Source organism: Fimicolochytrium jonesii (genome assembly GCF_025526975.1).
Source record: "Fimicolochytrium jonesii strain JEL569 chromosome Unknown EV422scaffold_4, whole genome shotgun sequence".
In the NCBI taxonomy this organism is placed as follows: Eukaryota; Fungi; Chytridiomycota; class Chytridiomycetes; order Spizellomycetales; family Powellomycetaceae; genus Fimicolochytrium; species Fimicolochytrium jonesii.
This window is the reverse complement of record NW_026515671.1, coordinates 1,119,219-1,138,653: the sequence shown is the minus strand read 5'-3', so window position 1 is coordinate 1,138,653 and position 19,435 is coordinate 1,119,219. Positions and strand designations below refer to the sequence as shown.

Sequence of the window (19,435 nt, the reverse complement as noted above, 5' to 3'; positions counted from 1 at the left end):
GGGAGAGAAGACGATCTTTAAATGGACAAGGCAGCCCACGTGAGGAGCTCCGGCAAAATGCTCAAGACCCTTGACCTCTGACTTTCCCTCGTCGGGAATAGATCCCGAGAAGAACTAAGCAAACGTCAAAACGAAGCCCACCTTTCGATCGCTGTCTTCGGCAGCGGGGCGGCTCGGAGCAAGCACAAGGAAGAACCATTTCGCATAACTGCTTCATTTGTGGGTCGTACCTTTAAAAGCCATTATCGCCTAACGAGAAAGATGGGCAAGGTGGGATCTTCGTTTTTCTTGAAGATACCAAACTCTAGAATATAACCGTCATAGTGTTGCAGAAAAAGAGAAAGGAGATGAAGCCTTGGTGCTGGTACTGTGATCGCGAATTCGAAGACGAGAAGGTCTTGATAGATCACCAGCGTATCAAGCACTACAAGTGTACAGAGTGTGGGAAAAAGCTCAACACTGCGAACGGAATGGTGATTCACATGCAGCAAGTTCATAAACAACCATGCACGACGTGAGTATGGGTAGTTTCAAAGATCCTGGGGGTGGCATGGCTGACGTATTCCGTCTCCAGTGTAAATAACGCGTTACCCGGTCGTGATTCGGTGGATATCGAGATATTTGGAATGGTTGGTGTACCGGAAGAAGATCTCCAAGCTCATATAAACAAAATTCAAGGAGGAGGCAATGCGTCCAAGAAGCAGAGGACGGACCTGGGCGCCCTCACACCCGAGCAGATCCAAAAGCAGATGGCGGAATTTAAAAAGCAACAGCAACAGCTGACCGTCTTTGGAGGTGCACCTCAAGCTCCACCCGCGGGTATGCAAGGTGGACCCCCGCAACCTCCATATGGGGCCCCGCAACCATACCCCGGTGGTCCTGGATTTCCTGGCGGAGGATATCCTCAACACCCACCTCCCTTCGGGTTCCAGCAACCGTACGGCGCGCCCCCACCCATGCCTTACGGTATGCCTCCGCCGCAAGGTTTCCCACACTTCCCTCCCTTCCCTCCGCGTCCAGGGTACGTATTGCGGGGTGTCATTAATTGAGCTCAAAAGAGAGACCGTGAGCTGACGTTTTCACAGCATGCCGCCAATGATGGGACCTCCTCCTGGCGCGCCAATGGGTTTTCCACAAGGTCCGTATCCAGGTCCACCAAATCAAAATGGTCCTCCGCCGAATCTCCAGTGGGGCCCACGGCCACCAATGCCTTTACCACCACGGCCACTTCCACCGTCTCAAGGTCCTGGAGCGCCGCCATATCAAAATGGACCTCCTCCTGGACCTGGGTTTCCGCCCAATGCTGGACCTCCTCCTGGGCCTGGGTTCCCGCCCAATGCTGGACCGCCTCCCGGGTCTCAATATGGTGCGTATAGCCAGCCACCTCCGCATGTCAATGTTCACAGCCCTGCCCCGGTGTCAGCGACGACCGTCCCAACGGACACAGCCGAGAACGCCACTATGGCATCGGTGGAAGCCAAGGCGCAGACGGTACCCGCACCAAAAGAACAACGTGGAACCTACTTGATCTACTCGGATAACGAGATCTCGGTGGTAAGTTTTTCTAAATCATCAAATTTTCAACTTGCCGAAAACTAACACTCATTTGCTCGTGCCCCTTTAGGAGGAGAAGAGAGCACTGCATCCCAAATATGCCTATGAAGACGACGAATAGTGTCCGGTGATGTTGGAATGCATGGCTTTCGTGCTTTTAGCATTAGTTGAAGCCATATAAAGTTTGAGGTGTTCTCCCCTTTCCCCATAGGTCGGAACATATGAACTTATGTATCCGGTAACGTCGCGTCCTGTGTATGTGCACTCCCCATCAAAGATAAGTTAAGAGGTTAGTCTGACAAGGATGGGGTTTACAGGACTTGAATGAGCAATACACACTGTTCTTTGATTCACTGCGCCAAAGAAATCCCATATACACCGTTGTCTCGACTCCCAAGCACGACCCATTCGCCAACGCAAACAGGAGAGGAAAAGACGCCTGCTTCGCCTCCTACTGTCAATAATGCCTGCATTTTTCCATTCGCGCTATCCAAGACCATCAGGCCCCCCTTCATCGTAGCGCAGACCAATCCATACGGGCTTATGTACGGAGTTGCATAGACTCCACCATCCTTCATCATCGCCTGCCACTGTATCTCCCCGGTCAACAAGGACAGACATCGTACGCTGTTGTCATGACATCCAACGTAGACAGTGGTGCTTGCCAAGCATGGAGATGAGAAGATTGGCCCACCGCATTTGAACGTCCATAGTATCGAAGCGTCATGGGTGTTGAAGCAGTAGACGAAGTTGTCGACGGACGCTACAATGACCGTGCCGTGTGCTTCGGATACAGCTGGTGAGGCAAAGATGGGTTTCTTCGACGGAACATGAGTCGTCCACTTGAGTGCAGGTGAAGTGTTTGAGCTCGATGTGAAGCACAAGACCGCCCCGCCCAAGGTGCATGCGAAAACGTTCCTGAAAAGATGCAAGGCGTAAGACTCAGGCTGCACATGGATACACGTGCGACGTACCTTCGAGTTCGATCGACCGCACAGGAGGCAAAGACAGAAGCTCCGACACTCCACTTGTCAATGACTCGCAGAGCAGCATCAGCATTCATTGCCGGAAGAAGCTCAAGACAGTACAGGTGATGGTCATGAGATCCAACCCATATATAGTTTGTCTCTTGTTCCACTATTGGTGAGCACTTCACCTCCGCCCCCGTCGTGAAAGTAGCCATGATCTCCCCGGTTTCCGTCGACATAGCGTAGATCTTGCCATCATAACATCCGACAATGACCAGTTTCCCATCGTTTGTAATGCATGCCGAGCTTTCAATCCGGTCTTGTAGTTGTGCAGTCCACCTCGTTACGCCGCTTTCGACGTCGATGGCAACGAATCGGCCGGCGTGAGAGCCAATGTATGCTATGAGTGTTCTCGCCCCTTCGGCGCTTCGGATGCAGATGACTGGTGAGGCATCGACGCATTTTTTGAGGTCCACCCGCCATCGAATGTCCATAGATGGCTGTGTATGACTTGCCGCCCCATCACCGCCCAGGGCACTGCTAGCTAAATCAGTAGAGTTCATCCCGCGGCCATACATCCTGCAGGTCTCTCCAAACCGTCTGCGTTTAGGTGGTGGTTGAGATCCGGTTTCATCCGATTCATCTTCAGTAGCTCGAAAAAGTGTTGTTGCGGTCTGTGTTGTCGACTGGGTGCTCTCCGCCTCTGGGATTTGGTGCCTAGAAGCCGACAAACTGGACGCCAGAAAGCGCACGATGCCATCGTTGCTATCATGAAGGAGAGCTCTCAACAATCTGTCACGGGAATGCAGAATGAGAACCTTAGCGGAACGCATCGGCACGATGACTACAACACAAATTCGGCGCACCTTTCCTCAGATGGGATGCTGTTTTCCGATGCAATCGGCTTGAGAGTTCCTTTTTTGCCCACCCTCAGTAACCTTAGGATGACGGAACAAGCATACCTCCATATCTCACCTAACCATCTGCGCAAGTCACCGGCGACTAGGACCGCATCAATACTTGTGCCGCCTTGTGCGAGAAACCACCATGGTCTTTCGCTTCCAATTTCAATCCCGAGCCGATCTCGTACGATGTTCGAGAGCTTCGCGTGCATCTCTGCGATGGATGGGGGTGATGCCAGAGCATGAGGTGGAAGACCAAACGCAGACCTTTCGTTAAGATATTCCCAGAGCTTCACTCGGTCTGCCTGATTTGGATCAATCGTCAGCATTTCGAGTCTCTTGGTATGCGGCCTATTTACCTTACCTTTCCGTGCGGCGTCATCGGAAGCTCGTTGATGAAAATAAAGTCGTCTGGTCTTGCATAGAGTGGAAGTGCGGACTCCAAATGCTTTCGAATTCTTCGCAAAATTTCTTCTCGTTGAAACATGAGATGTTGCGCTTTGTTGATATCGGCCATTCCATCTCACCCACCATCTTGATCAAGTGACCCCTGCAGCACAACGAAGCCTACAAGCGAACCTTTGGACGAGTTCAACGACCCATCTGCCTCGACGGCTGTGGTCTTGGCGAAAAGGACTCTGGAAACAGGACGCGGTAAACGTCATAGCCCACGTATGCGAGAGTTGGTACATGCTACCCACTCACTGCGGGCGACACCCTCCACAGACTCAATCGCGGCGGCTATCATCTCGGTGTTCACGCGATAGCCAGATATCTTGATTTGACTGTCTTGCCGGCCCACGTACGAGGTGATGCCGGTAGCTTCATCAACTCGGACTAGATCTCCTGTATTCCGCAAGCTGGGAATTAAGTACGTGAGGTGAGCTGATGCTGGTACAGATACGATGTGAGGCACAATATTTACATTTTTCCTTCGATTTCATCGCCCACGAAACAGACCCGTTCAATTCCGCCTATCCATAGTTCTCCGACCCCATTTACAACTTCCCGGACTTCCACCTGCGTATCATCCAACGCATATCCGATTCCCACTTGCTTATCCACCCGTTGCAATGTAGCCCACACGGAGCATTCGGTGGTCCCATAAATGTTCCACAGTTCGACAGCCGAGTTTGCTTGCCGCGTGACCTCAGTCAGTCCAGCTGGAAACGCTTCACCACCCAAGATGACGGCCCTAGCGGCAGTTTCGCCACTGAGTATCAGCCTCTGATCGGCAAGTGGGAATCTCAAGAATAACGACGGTGTCATCGACAGATGGGTAATCGAGTGTCTGCGAAGAGCTGCCGGAAAGGCTGTCGGGTTTTGGAGCGTCCATCTTGAGGGGATGAAAATCTTTCCGTGCAAATACAAGGGCAGCAGGATTTCGATAAGGTGCGGATCAAAGGTGGGCGCCGACACCAAAGCCATGACTGGAGGATCTTTTTTTGTCATTCCTAAGCGATTGCTGGGTAGACGGTGTCATGTGAGATCTAGCAGGACACGGTGCGGGAATCTTGGATGGAGCAGCTCTACCCGATGGCGCAAACATTGCTGATGATGGATCTGGCGGGAACGCGGACGGAAACACCTCCCGCTCCTTTCCTAGTTGTCCCCGATGTCCGTATGATATAAGCCAGGTTCCGGTGTTGATATTGGGTTTCATGGTCTTCTGTATGACCCGTGAGAAAGGCACAAATGTCTGACCCGCGAGGGCTAGAATAGATTGAAGGCCGCATACCATCATTGGATCCAGTTCTGAGCAGTAATTTGCAGCCCGGAAGAACGTCGTCCAGATCTCTGACTTGAGTATTAGGGCCCAACTCATCTAGGAGTTTCTGCGGGGACCGGAGCGTCAACTGACGGATCAAATCTGTTGGGGATTGCTGCGTGTCCAAACCTTTGCGTACTCGTCCGCGCTTATGATATAATGAACCATGTCCATTTTAATCAAGATGGCGGCAGTGTGGGAGAGGGAACGAAACCCGGTGGCGAGAGGCAAATAGGTGGCATGCATCTGTAGTACGCTATACAGTCTTCTATATCAGCCGTTATATCTCAACTACGCTTTCTATGCTAAACCCACCCCAATAATGCGACGACGAGGTTTGCGGAGGCTTCCAAGACGACTCCCACGTAGCTAAATTGCCTGATCTGAAATCATCGTCATTTATCGACCCGCATACCCCGCCCAGCGGAAAGTGAGTGCCTTACGCCTATGGCCATCAAGATCTTCACTAAGGCCGCAACTTTGCTCTGCAGCTCGCCATAGGTAAACGTATCCTGTCGGAAGGTTACTTCCCCGCAGTGCACCGTCTGTGATACCGTCTCTGCTATCAAAGCAGTTGCCGTTGGAGGGCCAAGAGCATAAGCTTGTAAAACGGTCTCACGAGACATGATCTTCAAGATGTGGTCGGCAGTCGCGTCCACCGCACCGCTGTATGCCGCTGTAGGCCTCGTCTCAGAACTACAGTAATGGCGCCGAATACCGGCGCTTGGACTCGCTTGCGTGCTACGAAAGGTTACCGTCTTCCTATAGATGCCCTCTTTGGGTTTCACTGTTTGCCAGAGTCGAATGAGTCGGACGACGCGAGGTTGTGGCTGCCCATTTTCGATCTGGCGTTTCCAAAGCCTCCAAGTTCGTTTTACAGCCCATTTCGGCAAGTTGTGCATTCGTTGTCAACAGCCAAAATGTTCCGCAAGCATATGCAACTTGCCCTTCTGCTGCTGGGCTGTTTCCTTGTGCCAGCAGCCCTCGCCTGGGAGCAAGCCGATTATGAGGTACCTTGCCTTGCCGCGCCGCGCCGTCTCTGGCGACTAAAGTGTTGCTCTGTGCCATGTCACTTACTCACTTATTACACAGATCTTCGACTTGAGCGACGCTTTGAAGAAGAGCGCAGAGGCCGATGTGGATTTCTATTCTGTGTTCAACCTCACGTTAGTTATTTGACGTTTTGCCGCAGGAACTGCGAGTGAACGGCTCATATGAACCACCGCCTCTATGTTTTCAACGCAGTCGCACTGCCACCGTTAGTGAGATAACCAAAGCCTACCGTCAGCTCTCCAAGACGATCCACCCTGACAAGAACCCAGGTAAGCATTGATGCATTCGGCGAATTGGACTAGCATCTGCTGATACTGTTCACTCGTCTAGATCCAAAAGCCGGAGAGCTGTACACGGTCCTCACATCAGTGACTACCCTTTTGAAGGATGAGAAGTCCCGTGAACGCTACGACAACCACCTCCGGAACGGCATCCCCAAATGGCGTGGAACTGGTTACTATTACAACCACTACAAGCCCGGATTCTTTGGGATCTTCGTCATCATTCTGGTCGCATCCAGTTTCGTGCAATACGTGTCGGCATGGATTCAATACCAGCAGAGGAAGGGTCAGGTCGCGGAGGCACAGGCTTCCGTGAACAACCTCACTTACCAGCAAGTGAAGAAGCAGTTGAAGAAGCGAGGCGCTTCTGATTCCCCCAACCTTTCGCGTAAGGCATTCAAGAACACCTCCGCCATCGAACTTCTGGCGTCCACCGGTGAACTGCCGCCTCAATTGGTGGCCATTCCGCCATCGGTGAAGGATACGGCCTTGGTTAGGTTGCCTTTGTGGGTGTTCTCCTTGCTGGTGAGCATTCCGTCTAGGCTCTCTGGTCGGGAACCAGTGCAAGTTGCTGGCGAGCAACAAGCAGCGGACTCCCCGTTCACATCGGACTCGGAAGGATCGGGACGGGATGACTCTGGCTCGGAGGGAACGAAGAACCGCCGCAGGCGGAAGGTCGGATCGTCTTCAAACTTGGCGGAGTAGAGATTTTCCGTGCCTTCTTTCCTTTCTCCTTAACATATTCGATCGAAGAACGTAGTTTTGATGGCTTATTTAAAATGTGGCGATGGGAAGACTAATCGACTCTTTCATGCCCTCATTCTCCTCCCCTTCCCTTGATCTGATTGTGGCGACCAAAGCGCATGTGATATGGCTGTAATTTGGTATATTTTCGGGAATCGTTCAACGTGTACAGGATTTCCCTCCAACATCGTCTCGTCTCTATATCGCCGCACCCTTCTCCTGGTCCTTCTTCTGAATCTCCTCCCAACGCTGCTTGTACGGGTCTCTCCGCGGCCATTTGAAGAATCCATCGTCGGGTTTCTTCTCGCCTCGTGCAAGTGATGTTTCCAACCTTGCCCATTCGGCGCCGGCGATGATGATCGGTAAGAATATGGAGTGCGCAACTACGTGGCTCAGCTTTCCCGCTGTAAACGATGACGGTGAGAACACTATCTTTCGGAAAGTGCCACGCATAGAAACCTCACTCTGGATAGCTTACATCGCAGACCAATCAATGCACCAACGACTGCTCCTCCCACTGGCGCGTTCCACATATCGTCTTTCTCCCTGAACTGTGCGACCGCTACTTGTGTTCCGTAGAACGCGGCACCGGCAACACCTGCGGAAGTTTCCAAACCAGCGTTAATTCCTGAAATGACCACGGCGGGCTCCCAAAAAAGGCAGCCCAGCTATATCGTGCCAGCCGGATCGCCTTCTCGTGCTCACCGAAGAATCCCGCCCCTCTGCCGGCCTCCTTAAGCACTTCATGCCGTGGTGCTGCGATCCACCATTGAAAGGCGGCACTGCTGAGAGCTCCCGCGAAGACTCCGAGACTTCCGACCTTGACGGCCTCTGTGAAGGGCGACGCCTCGAGAATGTCCTTCTGGAGGAAGTCCTTGCTCTTTTCTTCGTGCATGATTGTGTTGGTGAATCTGATGGCGTGGGAGTTGGTCAATTGCCCGGGTGTTAAAGCCAGTTTGGGACGACAAGCCGTATTTAATTTCCCACACGTGATCTGTCCGAAAAAAATGACAGGGGCCAACGAACGGGAACTCATCGCAGCGAAAGAGAGCCGAGTTTTGCTGTTTCCCACTCGACATCCCTCTTGTTCTTCAATACCGAAGTTCCTGGGAAATACCGACAACCATGGCTCCTATCCAGAAGTCTGGCATTGCCACCGGCCTCAACAAGGGCCACGTCACCACCAGGCGTGAGCTCAAGGCTAAGCCCGTCAACCGCAAGGGGGTGAGTGGATCAAGCGCTTGTTTGAATAGCGTCAGGGGAAGGGGTTGGAAGAGGGGTCGTAGGAGGGCACGAATGATATGGGAGCAGGGAGAACCTATGCTGGTGGTGTGAAGATGGAGGGGGTCCCAAAGAAGGGGTGGGATGATGTGTTTTGTGGCCTAATTGTCTTGGGTTTGCCTTTCATTCAGACGTTGGCCAAGCGCACCAAGTTCGTCCGCGACCTTGTCCGTGAAGTCACCGGTTACGCTCCCTACGAGAAACGTATCATGGAGTTGCTCAAGAACTCTGCTGACAAGCGCGCCCGTAAGCTTGCCAAGAGGAGGGTAAGCTGAAAGACCTTGTTCTACATTGGTGGAAAGTGCGGGCTGGGACCAAGTTTGGCTAATCTGAACTCCTCCTTGTAGCTCGGAACTTTCGGCCGTGCCAAGAGAAAGGTCGAGGAGATGTCTGCCGTCATCGCCGAGTCTCGTCGTGCCCACTAAATGCCAACTCAATCAGTCGACACGGGCAATAGCGATTGCGAACCGCGCATGAGGAGCATTCACTAGGACTGTGTTAGATAGCTGGATGGAGATGATGGGACGAACTTGGAGGGTGTTGACAAGGCGAGGAAGAGGATCTCTTGTAGCGTTCAACTACGTTTATGAATCTGTCTCGAATGTATAAAGCCATACGATCGTCTAGCTACCTCACTTGGTGTGAGTCTTTTGCGTATGGCAGCTGTTTACTGATTGGAGAGGTTAGGAGAGGGGTGCCGATGCACATTTCACTGAGCGATCAGGCACATCTGCCATAGCTGGAGGGATTACCAACGGAGTTGGATATGGGGATGGGCTTCGGGCGAATCCAACGAGGACTCGTATGGCCAAAGTTGACGAGTCCCGTCGATGAAGTTTCGAGCCACAAGTATCATACGGACATCAAGCTAATATATTCTATGTCACCTCCAAAACTTTGATATACAAGAACGCCGTATGCAAAGCTACAATATGTTTACAGCTGCAACAGATTATCGGTGATGGAAGCATTTCCATTCACCTTCCCTTCCTTCACCTCGCTCTCCTGCTGTGCGGGTGGTGGAGACATGGTCGGGCTTCGAGTGCGGGTACGAACCTCAGGTGTGTACAGCGGCGGCGCCGTGGTTCGTTGTCGTGAGTCCGGTGTGAATGGCGCAACGCTTGCAGCTCGCGAATTCGACACGGAGCCGGGTGTTCGGGAGGATATAGGAGTTTTGGAGTAGCTGGCTCGCAACTGCGCGTCGAAGGATTTGTTGTTTGTGAGGAATGAAGCTGCCCCGGTTTTCTTGAGTAGATGCTGGGCACCTGGGGATAGGGAAGCTGAGCGGATGTTGAGTGGTGATGCAGATACGTGGGTGTTTCTGCGGGCGCCTGGCGTGGATGATCCGGGTGTCATCAACCTCGCGGGCAGACCAGGTGTCTTGAACCGGGGCGACGAAACTCCCGTTTCCGCCTTCTTGCTTCGTAAAGACTTCGCCGCCTTCTCAGATAGTTTGTGTCCCAGGGCCTCTCGCTTGGGTGTGTTGGGTATCTTGAAACTCCTACCACCGCTGTGATCTGCCCCGGCGTCAACCAATAACGGTGTTCCTTCAATGAAACCCCACGTCATGAGCTCAGACGGATCTATGTCCTCATCCGGATTCAAAGCAGGCGTCGACGAGACATAGGCGTATCCGTCAACCGCTCCTTGCACCTCTGCCGACTGTTCCACTCTGGGTAAAAGACCTGGGGTCGCTCTGGCCATGTCCCGCCACACTTCCTGTGTTCGCATTCGTTCTGCTGTTGCAGAGGCTACATCCGTGAGCTGCCCGTTGGTAAGAGACGGGTCGAATCGAGTGGAAGCGTGAGACACGGCTTTCGGCGCTCCGCGTGATGCGACTTGGTCCGCTGGTGTGTATGGTGCGCCCTCCGGGTAGTACATCAATGCGTTTCTGGCCTGAAAAGAGATACCAGATGTGAGCACCTGTGTCTGACATCTTTCCGACTGGACAGCCCTCGCTTACCTTGAACTTCCAGTCCTCCACGCCTTTATTCCCTCCTTCTATGAGTTTGCCATTCTTGTCCGTTGGAGCTGGCCCGGTTCCCAAGAGCAGCTGAGCCTTCTCCTTTTCGTAGATCCATCGATGCTTTTCCCGTTGCTCCTTGTTCGCCTTTTCTACAATCGTGGCAAATGAAGCATTGTCTTCGCTGGTGTAGGCGGCTTGGAACTTATCAAGTGAGAGCCGCGTGTTCATATTGATGGGGCCTTCATGTGTTGCGGTTGCCGCTTGCGAGACGTTCGATCTGACCGACACTGGCGTTCTCGAGCCCACCGGCGTGTGAAACGGAGCTTGCGGTGTGAATGAGCCCGCCATAGAAGCTGGCGTCCTTCCACTAGTTGCCATGCGAGCCATTTCAACACCGAGGCTCCTCGCAAGACCTATTTCTCCACCCTGTACAGCTGCCAGGAACTCGTTCTGCAACTTCATTTTCTTTAGGTTGGGGAAGAAATCGCGTTCGATAATGTCGGATACGGCTTGTACGTAGACGTCTTCCTCTAGGACAGTCGGTTCCTTTGGCCTGGGACGTTTTTGTCCATTTGGTGTAAGTGACACGACGGCCTGCGATGCTGTCGCCGTGCTGGCCACAGTTTGTTCGTTCGACATTGTTGTTGAGTCGACCACTACCTCCAAATTCGATATGTCGCGGAAGTGGACTTGGCAGTGTATGGGTCGAGGGAGTGCCCGCGAGCGGCTGAGGTGTGCGTATCGAGAGCGTTGAGGCTTTTCCGGAAGGCGTTGCGGCGAAGCGGATAGATCTTGGGGGTGGTTGAAATGGGCTTTTTCTGGTTTTGCCGTCTGGAAGGTGGGGCTAGGTGGGGGGGGGGGCGGGTGTGATGACGGATGGACTCATTTGACCGCGCTTTTGGGATTTGACAAGCTGCCTGTCTTGCTCGCCCACTGCGTCCTTAGTTTTGCCCCGTCGCCTCTCCGCCTTCCCGTTCAGAGAAGAGAGAGGAGCCAAACACAACCCCACCAGCCCATACCGCCAACCAACCGCCAGTGCTTCGAGGCCTGCTCCTTATTTACATAGCCTGCACATAATTTACATATACCCCCAAGAGTCGCTTGCGAAACCCTCTTTCGTCCGCTCCAACAGTCTCCCACGCATTTCGTCAGAAGGTGAGATACAAAGGCAGTCAGTATACTCAGCCGCGGCATGGCCAGGGCGACTTCGGGGCACTTCCTGGCAAACCCAACACCACCCTATACTTATGTTCTTTCAAGTACCATAGTCGTCCTCAGCGGTTTACCCCGGCACCCGAGCTTCCACTTGCGAGCCATTTGCCCCGCGTCTCCGCTGACGTTGCACGTGCATCACCGCATCTTGTTGCTTACCGGTCCAGCACCGCCATATCAAGCTTTGTAGAGAGGCGGCGGCGTAGTTCCTTGCCTATCCGTTGTAGTCAAAGGTGGGTACCCCTGCTGGCTATATATACTTGCATTCTCACCTTAGTAAAGCTGTTAGCACCCGTAGAGGTTCCCACGCGCCTGAGACCCTCGTTCACCGCCCAGAAGGGCGAAACAGAATAAGGACCGTATTTTTTTGGATTGGTATCAAATCGGGCACGTTATGTTGCCGTTTGCCCATCAACATCCACATCCCGCTGTGCGGGACGATGCTCTGATACCACCACCGGATGCCAGTATACCCATCAAACCATCTGGCAGAGAGCGGTTTTCTGGATTCATGGATAGCGCCGAGGTGAGGACGCGTGGGGATGTGAGCGATGGCTGGGGGACGACAATGATGCGCGCGAGAAGCAAATCCTGTGCTTCGACAGCTGGAGGAGGTGGCCGCCTGGGAGTAGTACCGTGGCAAATGGAAGCTGTAGGTGGCAGAATGCTTGGGCACTGCTAGTGTCAGTGAGGGTCTGTGAGACGAGGCCAGTGCAGTAGCGCTTTAAAGGGCGGCTTCTGAGCGATAGCTAGTCCCTTGCCCCATATCCACGATAATGCTCTGGTCGACGGTGGTTGGCCGAAGGAGCAAGAACGATGCCGTTCAGACTGTCGTTAATCGAGCGATGGGAGGTTGGGCGTTGTTTCCCATGCATTCAATGCCCGACAATGTCTTTGAACGATGAACTCATCATAATCCTTGAACTCGAATCAAAGGCGGTACTGGGTGACGAAGCCATCAACCCATTCAATTGGAAGCGGAGACCGTCACCAGATCAAGTACCTCACGAACTGGATGAGGAAACGGAGATGCTCCTTACGCTGGAAATCAACGCGTTAGCCGCTGTACGTCCCCTTGAAAGCATTGCATAATGAATGGCAACTCTATCGTTCTGGGAGTCGATGACGAGAACTCGGACCTGACGAAACCTCACAGAGCCTCACACCTTCACAAGAAAGTTACCAACTGAGATCGCTTTTCATCGAAAAGCTTCAGCGGATTTTAGATTTAGAGTGGCCGGGGAAGGAAATCAAAGCTCATGTATTCGGGTACGTCCTCCAGCGTGAGTCCTTGTGTGCGACTCGGCACTAACTCGGCAGTATCGACGGCCATCAGGTCTACTGTCAATGGCTTGGGAACCCGGACAAGTGATGTCGATGTATGTTTGACAACACCATGGGATGACCGGATAAACGGCATATCAAATATGCATATCCTAGCCACAGGATTGAGGAAGCGTAAGTTCCAACGCACTGCTCAGACACCATTAAACCATGCTGACGTTGGGCTCCATTCCAGACGGCATGGTTAGTATATATACGGTGGCAGCTGCCAAGGTTCCCATATGCAAGTTCTATGATCCCGAATTGTAAGTCTGCAATTGCCGTGGATATCGTCTGAAGTTCACTCAGCTAACATACAATGCCTAGCCATGTCAACTGCGATATCAATGTGAATAATGCGATCGCGCTTAGAAACACCAAGCTTATCAAGACATATGTCGATCTTGATCCTCGAGTGCGGCCGCTGATGCTCGTCGTCAAGTACTGGACACGGCAAAGAGTATTGAATGATGGTAGCTTGACGTGGTTTGCGATTCGATGCATTCCCACATACCTGACTTTCGGTTTCTGCAGCTGCGAAAGGAGGAACTTTGAGCAGTTATTGCTGGGCAATGATGGTACGTCGGCATACCGTGAGTCTCGTCTCGGATTACAAAATGTACTCATTCTACTTCTCCCTCGGTCGTAGGTGCTCAACTTCCTTCAGATTCGGGAACCTCCGATTCTGCCATGTTTGCATGAAATGTACTTTGCGAAATTGAAAGCCGACGCAACAAAAGTCAATCCAGTCATTGTCAATGGGGTCGATTGCTCCTTCCACGAAGATGTGGGTTCTCTGAAGGGCTTTGGCGAAAAGAACGCAGAGACGCTCGGAACGCTATTACATGCGTTCTTTCGGCGGTACGCTTTCGAGTTCGAATATGACACCTACGTCATATCAGTGCGGCATGGGCGATACGTACCGAAGGTAGACAAAGGCTGGGATGTGGACATTGAGCGAAACCGCCGCTTTCTGTGCGTCGAAGAGCCATTCAACCCACAGCGGAACCTGGGCAACTCGGCAGATGCATTCTCCGTCGCGGGACTGAGAAAAGAGTTCGAACGAGCTCTGCCGATCTTGGAGAGCGGAGGGACTTTCGCGAGGGTGTGCGAACCGTACATTCCGCCATCCCATCGAGTGATCAGCAGTCAGCCTCCCATGTTGGCCAATGGGAACGGGACGTATTTGCCTGAAACCAATGGCAAACTGCGTGGCGGCGATGTCTACACCAACTGGCATGAGGCGTATAGGTTACAGCTTCAACAAACTTACCATCACAAGTCGAATGGATCTGTGGGCGGGAGCTTCTTCCCGCGCAACAACAACCCTACTCCATACAAGCTGAATGGAGCTTCAAACGACCGCAGATCGGGATACACCAACGGACAGAACAACGATCGGCATTGGTTGGCCGGGCTCAACCTCATGCGGAATCCGGTGCCTTACTCGTCGGATGATCGTCCTCCTCGAGACGATTTCCATCGAATACAGTCGCTGTCACTAGAAAGTCGGCAGCTGGACAACCACAACAAGCGCGGAAATTACAGTTCGTTGATTTCCGATCGTCGGTTGATGGACTCCGAGAAATCGAAGAGAAATGGGCCGTCTTCCTGGAGTACGACACCACCTTTGCGTAGACAGAACGGCACACATGCCGGCCAGCCGCCGGGGAAAAGCCCGGTTGAGCCAGAGAAGGAAAAGAACAACAAGATTGTCGAAACAGACTCTGACGAGGCTGACGGCGACGCGCCTGCGCGAAGCCCCATCACCGTCATCATTGAGAAACAATCAGAAGATAAGAACACGGTCGAAACGACAGTAGCAGAGATTCGCAGCGGCGGGCGGCGGCGAACTCTCTCCTGCAGTCGATCAGAGATCCACTCTGAACGATCTAATCGGGGTGGATTAAGCCCTGACCGGCGGCGAATGTCGCCATCGCCGAGTGATGGAGACGCTGGCAAACGGCATAGGAGGCGGACGTCTACGCCAATGGCGCAGAATACCACTGACAGCTCGTTCGAGGCACGACCGGCATCCGTGGAAGCGAAGCCAATATCTACGCCTCCTCGACGGCGGACAAACAGTCGAACAGACAACATACAGACCGATAGGACCGATAGCCACAAGCGGGTGGCGAAATCTATCGATTCAGGGTCACGGTCACCCGACCGGTTAAACAATTCGATTCACAGCCAGAAGGGTACCACTGTTAGCGATTCTGTCGAAGTCAATGCCCCTGCTCCGGCGCCCCCATCGAAGCCGCCGCAAAGCAACGGCATCATGCCTGAGCGGGAACGATATGCCAAGCGAGCAATGCACTCGGAGGCAGCCGCGTCGCCAACAGGCGAATCGTCTGCCAACGGGAAGAACGATACAGGCGATTCCGCTCCCGGCGCCAAACGGAGGGGAAGCAAAGGCACTCTGCTTTGGGCCAATCACTCGCATCGGAACGATGGCCGATCTGCGCCAAGTAATCCGCGACGGCAAAGCCAAGGTGGTGGAAATTCCGAGCCATCGACTCCGAGAGCAGAGGATGATTCGGCGATCGCGGATTCACGGCGGGGGAGAGCCGCGTCTTCGGGTGGAAAGTGGGCCCGGCCGCGCTCGCTATCGGCATCAGATACCCCCAGAATGAATTGGCCAGGCGTCCGGTCTGCACCGAGTCCGGAACGAATACAAATACGGGACTCGTACAATCAAGTCGCGGCTAGGGCCCGGGATAAGGATGCCAGTTGGAAGGAGATACCAACGACTCCGTCCACCGTGAGCACGCCTTTGAATGGGTATCATCAATCACATATGCAACACGACTCTTCAGCATTCCACGGAACAAAAGGACTGCAGCGGATACCGCGGTCCGACTCCATCGAACATTTCCCGAATGAGAAAAAAGTCAACGGAGTCGCGACGCCGCCTTCGTTGGTGGGAACATCGATCGCGCTGGCTGCTACGCACACGTCCAAGGACAATGAGCTGGTAAAGCGGCATGTGGCTTCAGACACCCCTCCCTCCTCCCACTGCAAAGGACCGAATGGGGTGTATAGCAAAGCCGGGATCATCGGAGACGCCGCTGAACAGCCATCCGCAGGCCGGCAAAAGGGGAACGGCATCCACCATGGCGCCCATCACCAGACCGGCAGTCATCGTCATGCGCTCTCTCAGCAGCAGCAGCAGCAGCCAAGCCGGAAATCCGATGCATAACCGACAAGCACCATGTCTGGGGGCTCCAGCACGTTATCGCCTCCGTGCTTCTCAGCAGGGAGGCAAACACACCTGCACGTTAGCCTTACGTTTTCAGAACCAGGTGGGCCCCCCCAGATTTGTTCATACCCTCACAATTTTGTCGCTTGTATACCTCCCTCTCTTGTACGTGCATTGTTTGCCACACTTGTATTTTAAAAACGTTAAAACACTCCAAAAATAGGAAGAAACATGTCTGCGTCCGGTATCTGAAGGCTTTTGGGAGTAGCTCCCTTTGTATTATTGCACAGGATGTGCCAAAAATGATTGAACTCATGATGATAGCTCTATGGGTTATATAGGTAAGGAGCAGGTGTTGCAGGAGAGAATCGTCACTCTTTCGGTGTAGCGGGCGGTACCCTAAACCTCGCCTTCTCATGCGGCGCCAATTTCTCCTTCTTGACCTTCTTCGTCTTCCCCGCATCGTACTCCTGCTCATACCGGTCCGTCCTCCTGATCCGCACCTTGGTATGATCCACGATACGGGTCTGCTGCAGCGCCTGTTGGAAGACGTCAAACCCTTCCCACTGTTCCACCGATGCCCCGAATTGCGTGCTCACACCGCCGTTGGAGGCAGGCATGGGCCGCGATCGCCGTTCTGCGACTTCGACAAGGTTCGCGTTGCGTATGCTAGGCGTCTCGACGGCTTTGGACGGCTTGCCGCCCGTCTCGATGTAGTCGCGGAAAGGGTTCATGGATTTTGGTTTTGGCGGGGCTTTCACCTCGATCTTTGATATCGTGCTGGCTGCATCACTCGTTTGCTCAATCAACGCAGATGCCATATGGCTCTCTCCCGTTTCACCTGCCGGTTCAGCGCCGCTTTTCGTCCTCTTCCGCTTCTCAAACGCAAGCTCGACCTCATCCTCCCCATCCTCCCGCTCCCGTTTGCTCGACACAGGCGTGGTCAACCCCTTCGATTTCCCTTGCTTCCGGTGAGGTCCTTTGTTCCCCTTCTCCCGCGGATTCACCGGTAACGCGGCAATCACCGACGCCAAGTTAGACAGCTTGTCCCCTCTCCCGCCCCTCAATACCTTCCGACCGCGGTCCTCGCTCGACTGTTGACCTTCCTGTCCGTCCGCTACGTGCAGCAGCGGTGCATCAACCTCAGCTGTCCCTCCTCTCAGAATCTCGCTAATAGCGCCCGTCTGTGGCGACGACGGAGTTGAAGGAGCGTTGATGGGTTTGTATTTCTTACGTAGCTGTTCCTGCATGACGTCCGCCGACCGGACTTCTTTGAACTCGATGCGTCGCTCGAGGAGGGCGTTCGTGTAGGATCTTTGTTGAAGCTTTTCGTTGATTCCGAGGTCAGAGAGTGAAAGTGTTGACGGTGTAGAGGACTTCGCCGACGTCGGCCGGGGTCTCTGGACTTTGACGGACATTTGGGATAGGTGGAGCAACCTTTCGCAAGAGAGAACATTCAATTGCAGGCCTGTAGCGCTGAAATGTTCATTGCGAGAAGCAGTCGAGTTGACTTTGGATGGCCATGATGTTAAATAACATCCTTCGTGAATCGTTAAAACTGTTAAGTGTCCAACCGAGCTTGTGTGCAAGCTCACTTTTTGTTGGCTTTGAAGTTTGGAAGTTTGCAGACTTTCCACACTACGACGTCCAACATGAGCGTTATGGAAGTCGACAGCCAGCCGGCCCAGCAACGCTCTGCGCCAGTAAGCAGCTCCTTGACCAACCGGAAAGCCATTCTCGAATTGCTGTTGGTATACTTTAGCGACTCGGAAATCAAGGGGACGGTTGCCAATATTCCGCAGGGTGCATTCTCAGCAGAAGACTGGGTTGTAGGATGTAAGTAACTCGATTGACCACCACCCGCTGGCCCCCAGAACGCATGCGGGTGGACTTTATCGTCGCTACTGGCGATTCCGGACTAACGCTTTCTTGCCTTTGCAGGGATCCCAATAACGACACTCTGTTCTTTCAAACGCCTGCAGAGCTTGACAAAGGACCCCCTAGAGGTTGCGTCAGTGGCACACGAATTGGCTCAGGGAATACTGGAAGTTAGCACCGATGGGTCAAAGCTGCGTCGATTACGTCCCTTCACGGCGCAGGACGTCGCCAACCTTTCCGCCTTAGCCGCTCTGTCCCAGAATGTCGTTGAAGTGACCGGGTTTGCTCGATTGACGCCGGCGTCGGAGGTCTCCGCTTACTTTTCTCGCTTCGGACCGGTTGCCAATGTAATGACGGTCCCAGGTCAGGCGGAGCCAGTCTTCCATGTGGAGTTTCAGCAGGCAAAGGATATGGTGGAAGCACTTGCTCGCCAGCACTCGTACGAGGACGCAACGCTTCATGTTGTCGGAAGAACGAAGAAGACCATTGCGGGGGCGGAAGAGTCTCAGAAGAAGGGACCGAGCAACAAGAAAGCGTCGGTTTTGGAATCACACGCTGGCGGAGACGTACCTCGTCGCGATAGAGTGCTGAGGTTTCAGCTCGCTGATGGAGTAACCGCTACCGGGGCTGAGGTCAAGAACGCTATGAGTAAATTTGCCACTGTGCATTCTGTCGAACTGGATAAGGAAGCTACGTCGGGATACATCCGTCTGAAAAAGTCTGTGGCCGTTCAACTTCTACCCATTATCGCACGTCAAGGTGGTGCCCTTGTGCATGGAGAACCTTTGAAGCTGGGACTCCTCGGAGGTGAGGTTTGAAGAGTGATCAGGGGCATTCAACAGCTTCATGAATACTCACTGGCTCCTTTTTCTTTCAGATGATGAAGAGCGTCTTTACTGGGAAGTGTCTAAGCAAAAAGAGAAGATCGCGACCGCAGAGAAAAAGGCAGCACCACCATCCGTGCCAGTAACCACGGAATCGAAACGAAAAGCTGGTCGACAGCAGCGACGGTCTGACCGGGGACCGTACAGCAAGGGACGGAAAGGCAATGCAAGGAATACTCCCAAAGAGAAGGTCAAAATCAACGAGCTGGAAACCCTCTTCTCGAGCTGGGCTGTTACGCCGGAAACAAAAGCAGAATAGGATACGTAGCATCATTTGCAGTTTTGAAAGTAGCGCTGGTAGCTTCTCAGTCTGTGCCTCATCAAGCGGTGTACTGTATGTAGTGTAGTTATTTAAGTATTTAATGCCAGAGGTGCTTGTGCGATGGGAACGTGGAAGCGTTCCTCAAAGGTGACTCGCT

At 53.2% G+C, this 19,435-nt stretch overlaps 9 protein-coding genes across 9 annotated transcripts; 5 read left to right on the top strand and 4 right to left on the bottom strand.

The window, feature by feature from the left end:
* Positions 1–68: 68 nt before the first annotated feature.
* EV422DRAFT_576752 (uncharacterized protein) lies at positions 69–1,675 on the top strand (the record flags this gene model as incomplete). Its single annotated transcript, XM_053073239.1, has 5 exons — positions 69–270; positions 333–514; positions 575–1,021; positions 1,086–1,554; positions 1,625–1,675. Exons 1-5 carry the CDS (start codon positions 262–264, stop codon positions 1,673–1,675), a joined length of 1,158 nt encoding a protein of 385 aa, XP_052928238.1. The 5' UTR covers positions 69–261.
* A 229-nt stretch (positions 1,676–1,904) lies between these two features.
* EV422DRAFT_504362 (uncharacterized protein) lies at positions 1,905–5,818 on the bottom strand (the record flags this gene model as incomplete). The annotated part of the gene is made up of 13 exons (XM_053068424.1): positions 1,905–2,472; positions 2,529–3,314; positions 3,389–3,460; positions 3,485–3,729; positions 3,789–3,882; positions 3,952–4,062; positions 4,126–4,284; positions 4,350–4,889; positions 4,927–5,137; positions 5,163–5,259; positions 5,322–5,448; positions 5,508–5,575; positions 5,636–5,818. The coding sequence occupies 13 exons, from the start codon at positions 5,816–5,818 to the stop codon at positions 1,905–1,907; spliced, it is 3,261 nt and encodes a 1,086-aa protein (XP_052928237.1).
* Positions 5,819–6,112: 294 nt separating this feature from the next.
* On the top strand, positions 6,113–7,231 carry EV422DRAFT_565046 (DnaJ domain-containing protein; the record flags this gene model as incomplete). Its single annotated transcript, XM_053072260.1, has 4 exons — positions 6,113–6,202; positions 6,285–6,358; positions 6,438–6,514; positions 6,576–7,231. 4 exons carry the CDS (start codon positions 6,113–6,115, stop codon positions 7,229–7,231), a joined length of 897 nt encoding a protein of 298 aa, XP_052928236.1.
* Positions 7,232–7,468: 237 nt separating this feature from the next.
* On the bottom strand, positions 7,469–8,165 carry EV422DRAFT_565045 (uncharacterized protein; the record flags this gene model as incomplete). Its single annotated transcript, XM_053072259.1, has 3 exons — positions 7,469–7,674; positions 7,749–7,868; positions 7,976–8,165. 3 exons carry the CDS (start codon positions 8,163–8,165, stop codon positions 7,469–7,471), a joined length of 516 nt encoding a protein of 171 aa, XP_052928235.1.
* A 173-nt stretch (positions 8,166–8,338) lies between these two features.
* EV422DRAFT_519826 (ribosomal protein L36e) lies at positions 8,339–9,183 on the top strand. The gene is made up of 3 exons (XM_053069624.1): positions 8,339–8,494; positions 8,683–8,817; positions 8,899–9,183. The coding sequence occupies exons 1-3, from the start codon at positions 8,396–8,398 to the stop codon at positions 8,974–8,976; spliced, it is 312 nt and encodes a 103-aa protein (XP_052928234.1). The 5' UTR covers positions 8,339–8,395; the 3' UTR covers positions 8,977–9,183.
* A 225-nt stretch (positions 9,184–9,408) lies between these two features.
* EV422DRAFT_618029 (nuclear protein Es2-domain-containing protein) lies at positions 9,409–11,361 on the bottom strand. The gene is made up of 2 exons (XM_053074024.1): positions 10,515–11,361; positions 9,409–10,447 (listed from the first exon to the last, which is right to left on the bottom strand). The coding sequence occupies exons 1-2, from the start codon at positions 11,154–11,156 to the stop codon at positions 9,488–9,490; spliced, it is 1,602 nt and encodes a 533-aa protein (XP_052928233.1). The 5' UTR covers positions 11,157–11,361; the 3' UTR covers positions 9,409–9,487.
* Positions 11,362–12,617: 1,256 nt separating this feature from the next.
* EV422DRAFT_565042 (uncharacterized protein) lies at positions 12,618–16,254 on the top strand (the record flags this gene model as incomplete). The annotated part of the gene is made up of 7 exons (XM_053072258.1): positions 12,618–12,794; positions 12,886–12,998; positions 13,066–13,187; positions 13,249–13,318; positions 13,380–13,525; positions 13,587–13,630; positions 13,702–16,254. The coding sequence occupies 7 exons, from the start codon at positions 12,618–12,620 to the stop codon at positions 16,252–16,254; spliced, it is 3,225 nt and encodes a 1,074-aa protein (XP_052928232.1).
* A 246-nt stretch (positions 16,255–16,500) lies between these two features.
* On the bottom strand, positions 16,501–17,913 carry EV422DRAFT_519822 (uncharacterized protein). Its single transcript, XM_053069623.1, has one exon. The coding sequence runs from the start codon at positions 17,670–17,672 to the stop codon at positions 16,626–16,628; it is 1,047 nt and encodes a 348-aa protein (XP_052928231.1). The 5' UTR covers positions 17,673–17,913; the 3' UTR covers positions 16,501–16,625.
* Positions 17,881–19,433, top strand: EV422DRAFT_519821 (uncharacterized protein). The gene is made up of 3 exons (XM_053069622.1): positions 17,881–18,090; positions 18,196–18,939; positions 19,010–19,433. Exons 1-3 carry the CDS (start codon positions 17,907–17,909, stop codon positions 19,273–19,275), a joined length of 1,194 nt encoding a protein of 397 aa, XP_052928230.1. The 5' UTR covers positions 17,881–17,906; the 3' UTR covers positions 19,276–19,433.
* Positions 19,434–19,435: the final 2 nt, after the last annotated feature.

What these genes read in the sequence shown, in the direction of transcription:
- EV422DRAFT_519826 (XM_053069624.1), top strand. Translation starts at nt 8,396, where the DNA reads ATGGCTCCTATCCAGAAGTCTGGCATTGCCACCGGCCTCAACAAGGGC. An exon ending in AGCCCGTCAACCGCAAGGGG is followed by an intron (nt 8,495 to 8,682) that starts GTGAGTGGATCA and finishes CCTTTCATTCAG; the next exon opens with ACGTTGGCCAAGCGCACCAA. An exon ending in GTAAGCTTGCCAAGAGGAGG is followed by an intron (nt 8,818 to 8,898) that starts GTAAGCTGAAAG and finishes TCCTCCTTGTAG; the next exon opens with CTCGGAACTTTCGGCCGTGC.
- EV422DRAFT_618029 (XM_053074024.1), bottom strand. Translation starts at nt 11,156, where the DNA reads ATGTCGAACGAACAAACTGTGGCCAGCACGGCGACAGCATCGCAGGCC. An exon ending in TGGAGGACTGGAAGTTCAAG is followed by an intron (nt 10,448 to 10,514) that starts GTAAGCGAGGGC and finishes ATCTCTTTTCAG; the next exon opens with GCCAGAAACGCATTGATGTA.
- EV422DRAFT_519822 (XM_053069623.1), bottom strand. Translation starts at nt 17,672, where the DNA reads ATGTCCGTCAAAGTCCAGAGACCCCGGCCGACGTCGGCGAAGTCCTCT.
- EV422DRAFT_519821 (XM_053069622.1), top strand. Translation starts at nt 17,907, where the DNA reads ATGAGCGTTATGGAAGTCGACAGCCAGCCGGCCCAGCAACGCTCTGCG. An exon ending in AGAAGACTGGGTTGTAGGAT is followed by an intron (nt 18,091 to 18,195) that starts GTAAGTAACTCG and finishes TTGCCTTTGCAG; the next exon opens with GGATCCCAATAACGACACTC. An exon ending in GAAGCTGGGACTCCTCGGAG is followed by an intron (nt 18,940 to 19,009) that starts GTGAGGTTTGAA and finishes TTTTTCTTTCAG; the next exon opens with ATGATGAAGAGCGTCTTTAC.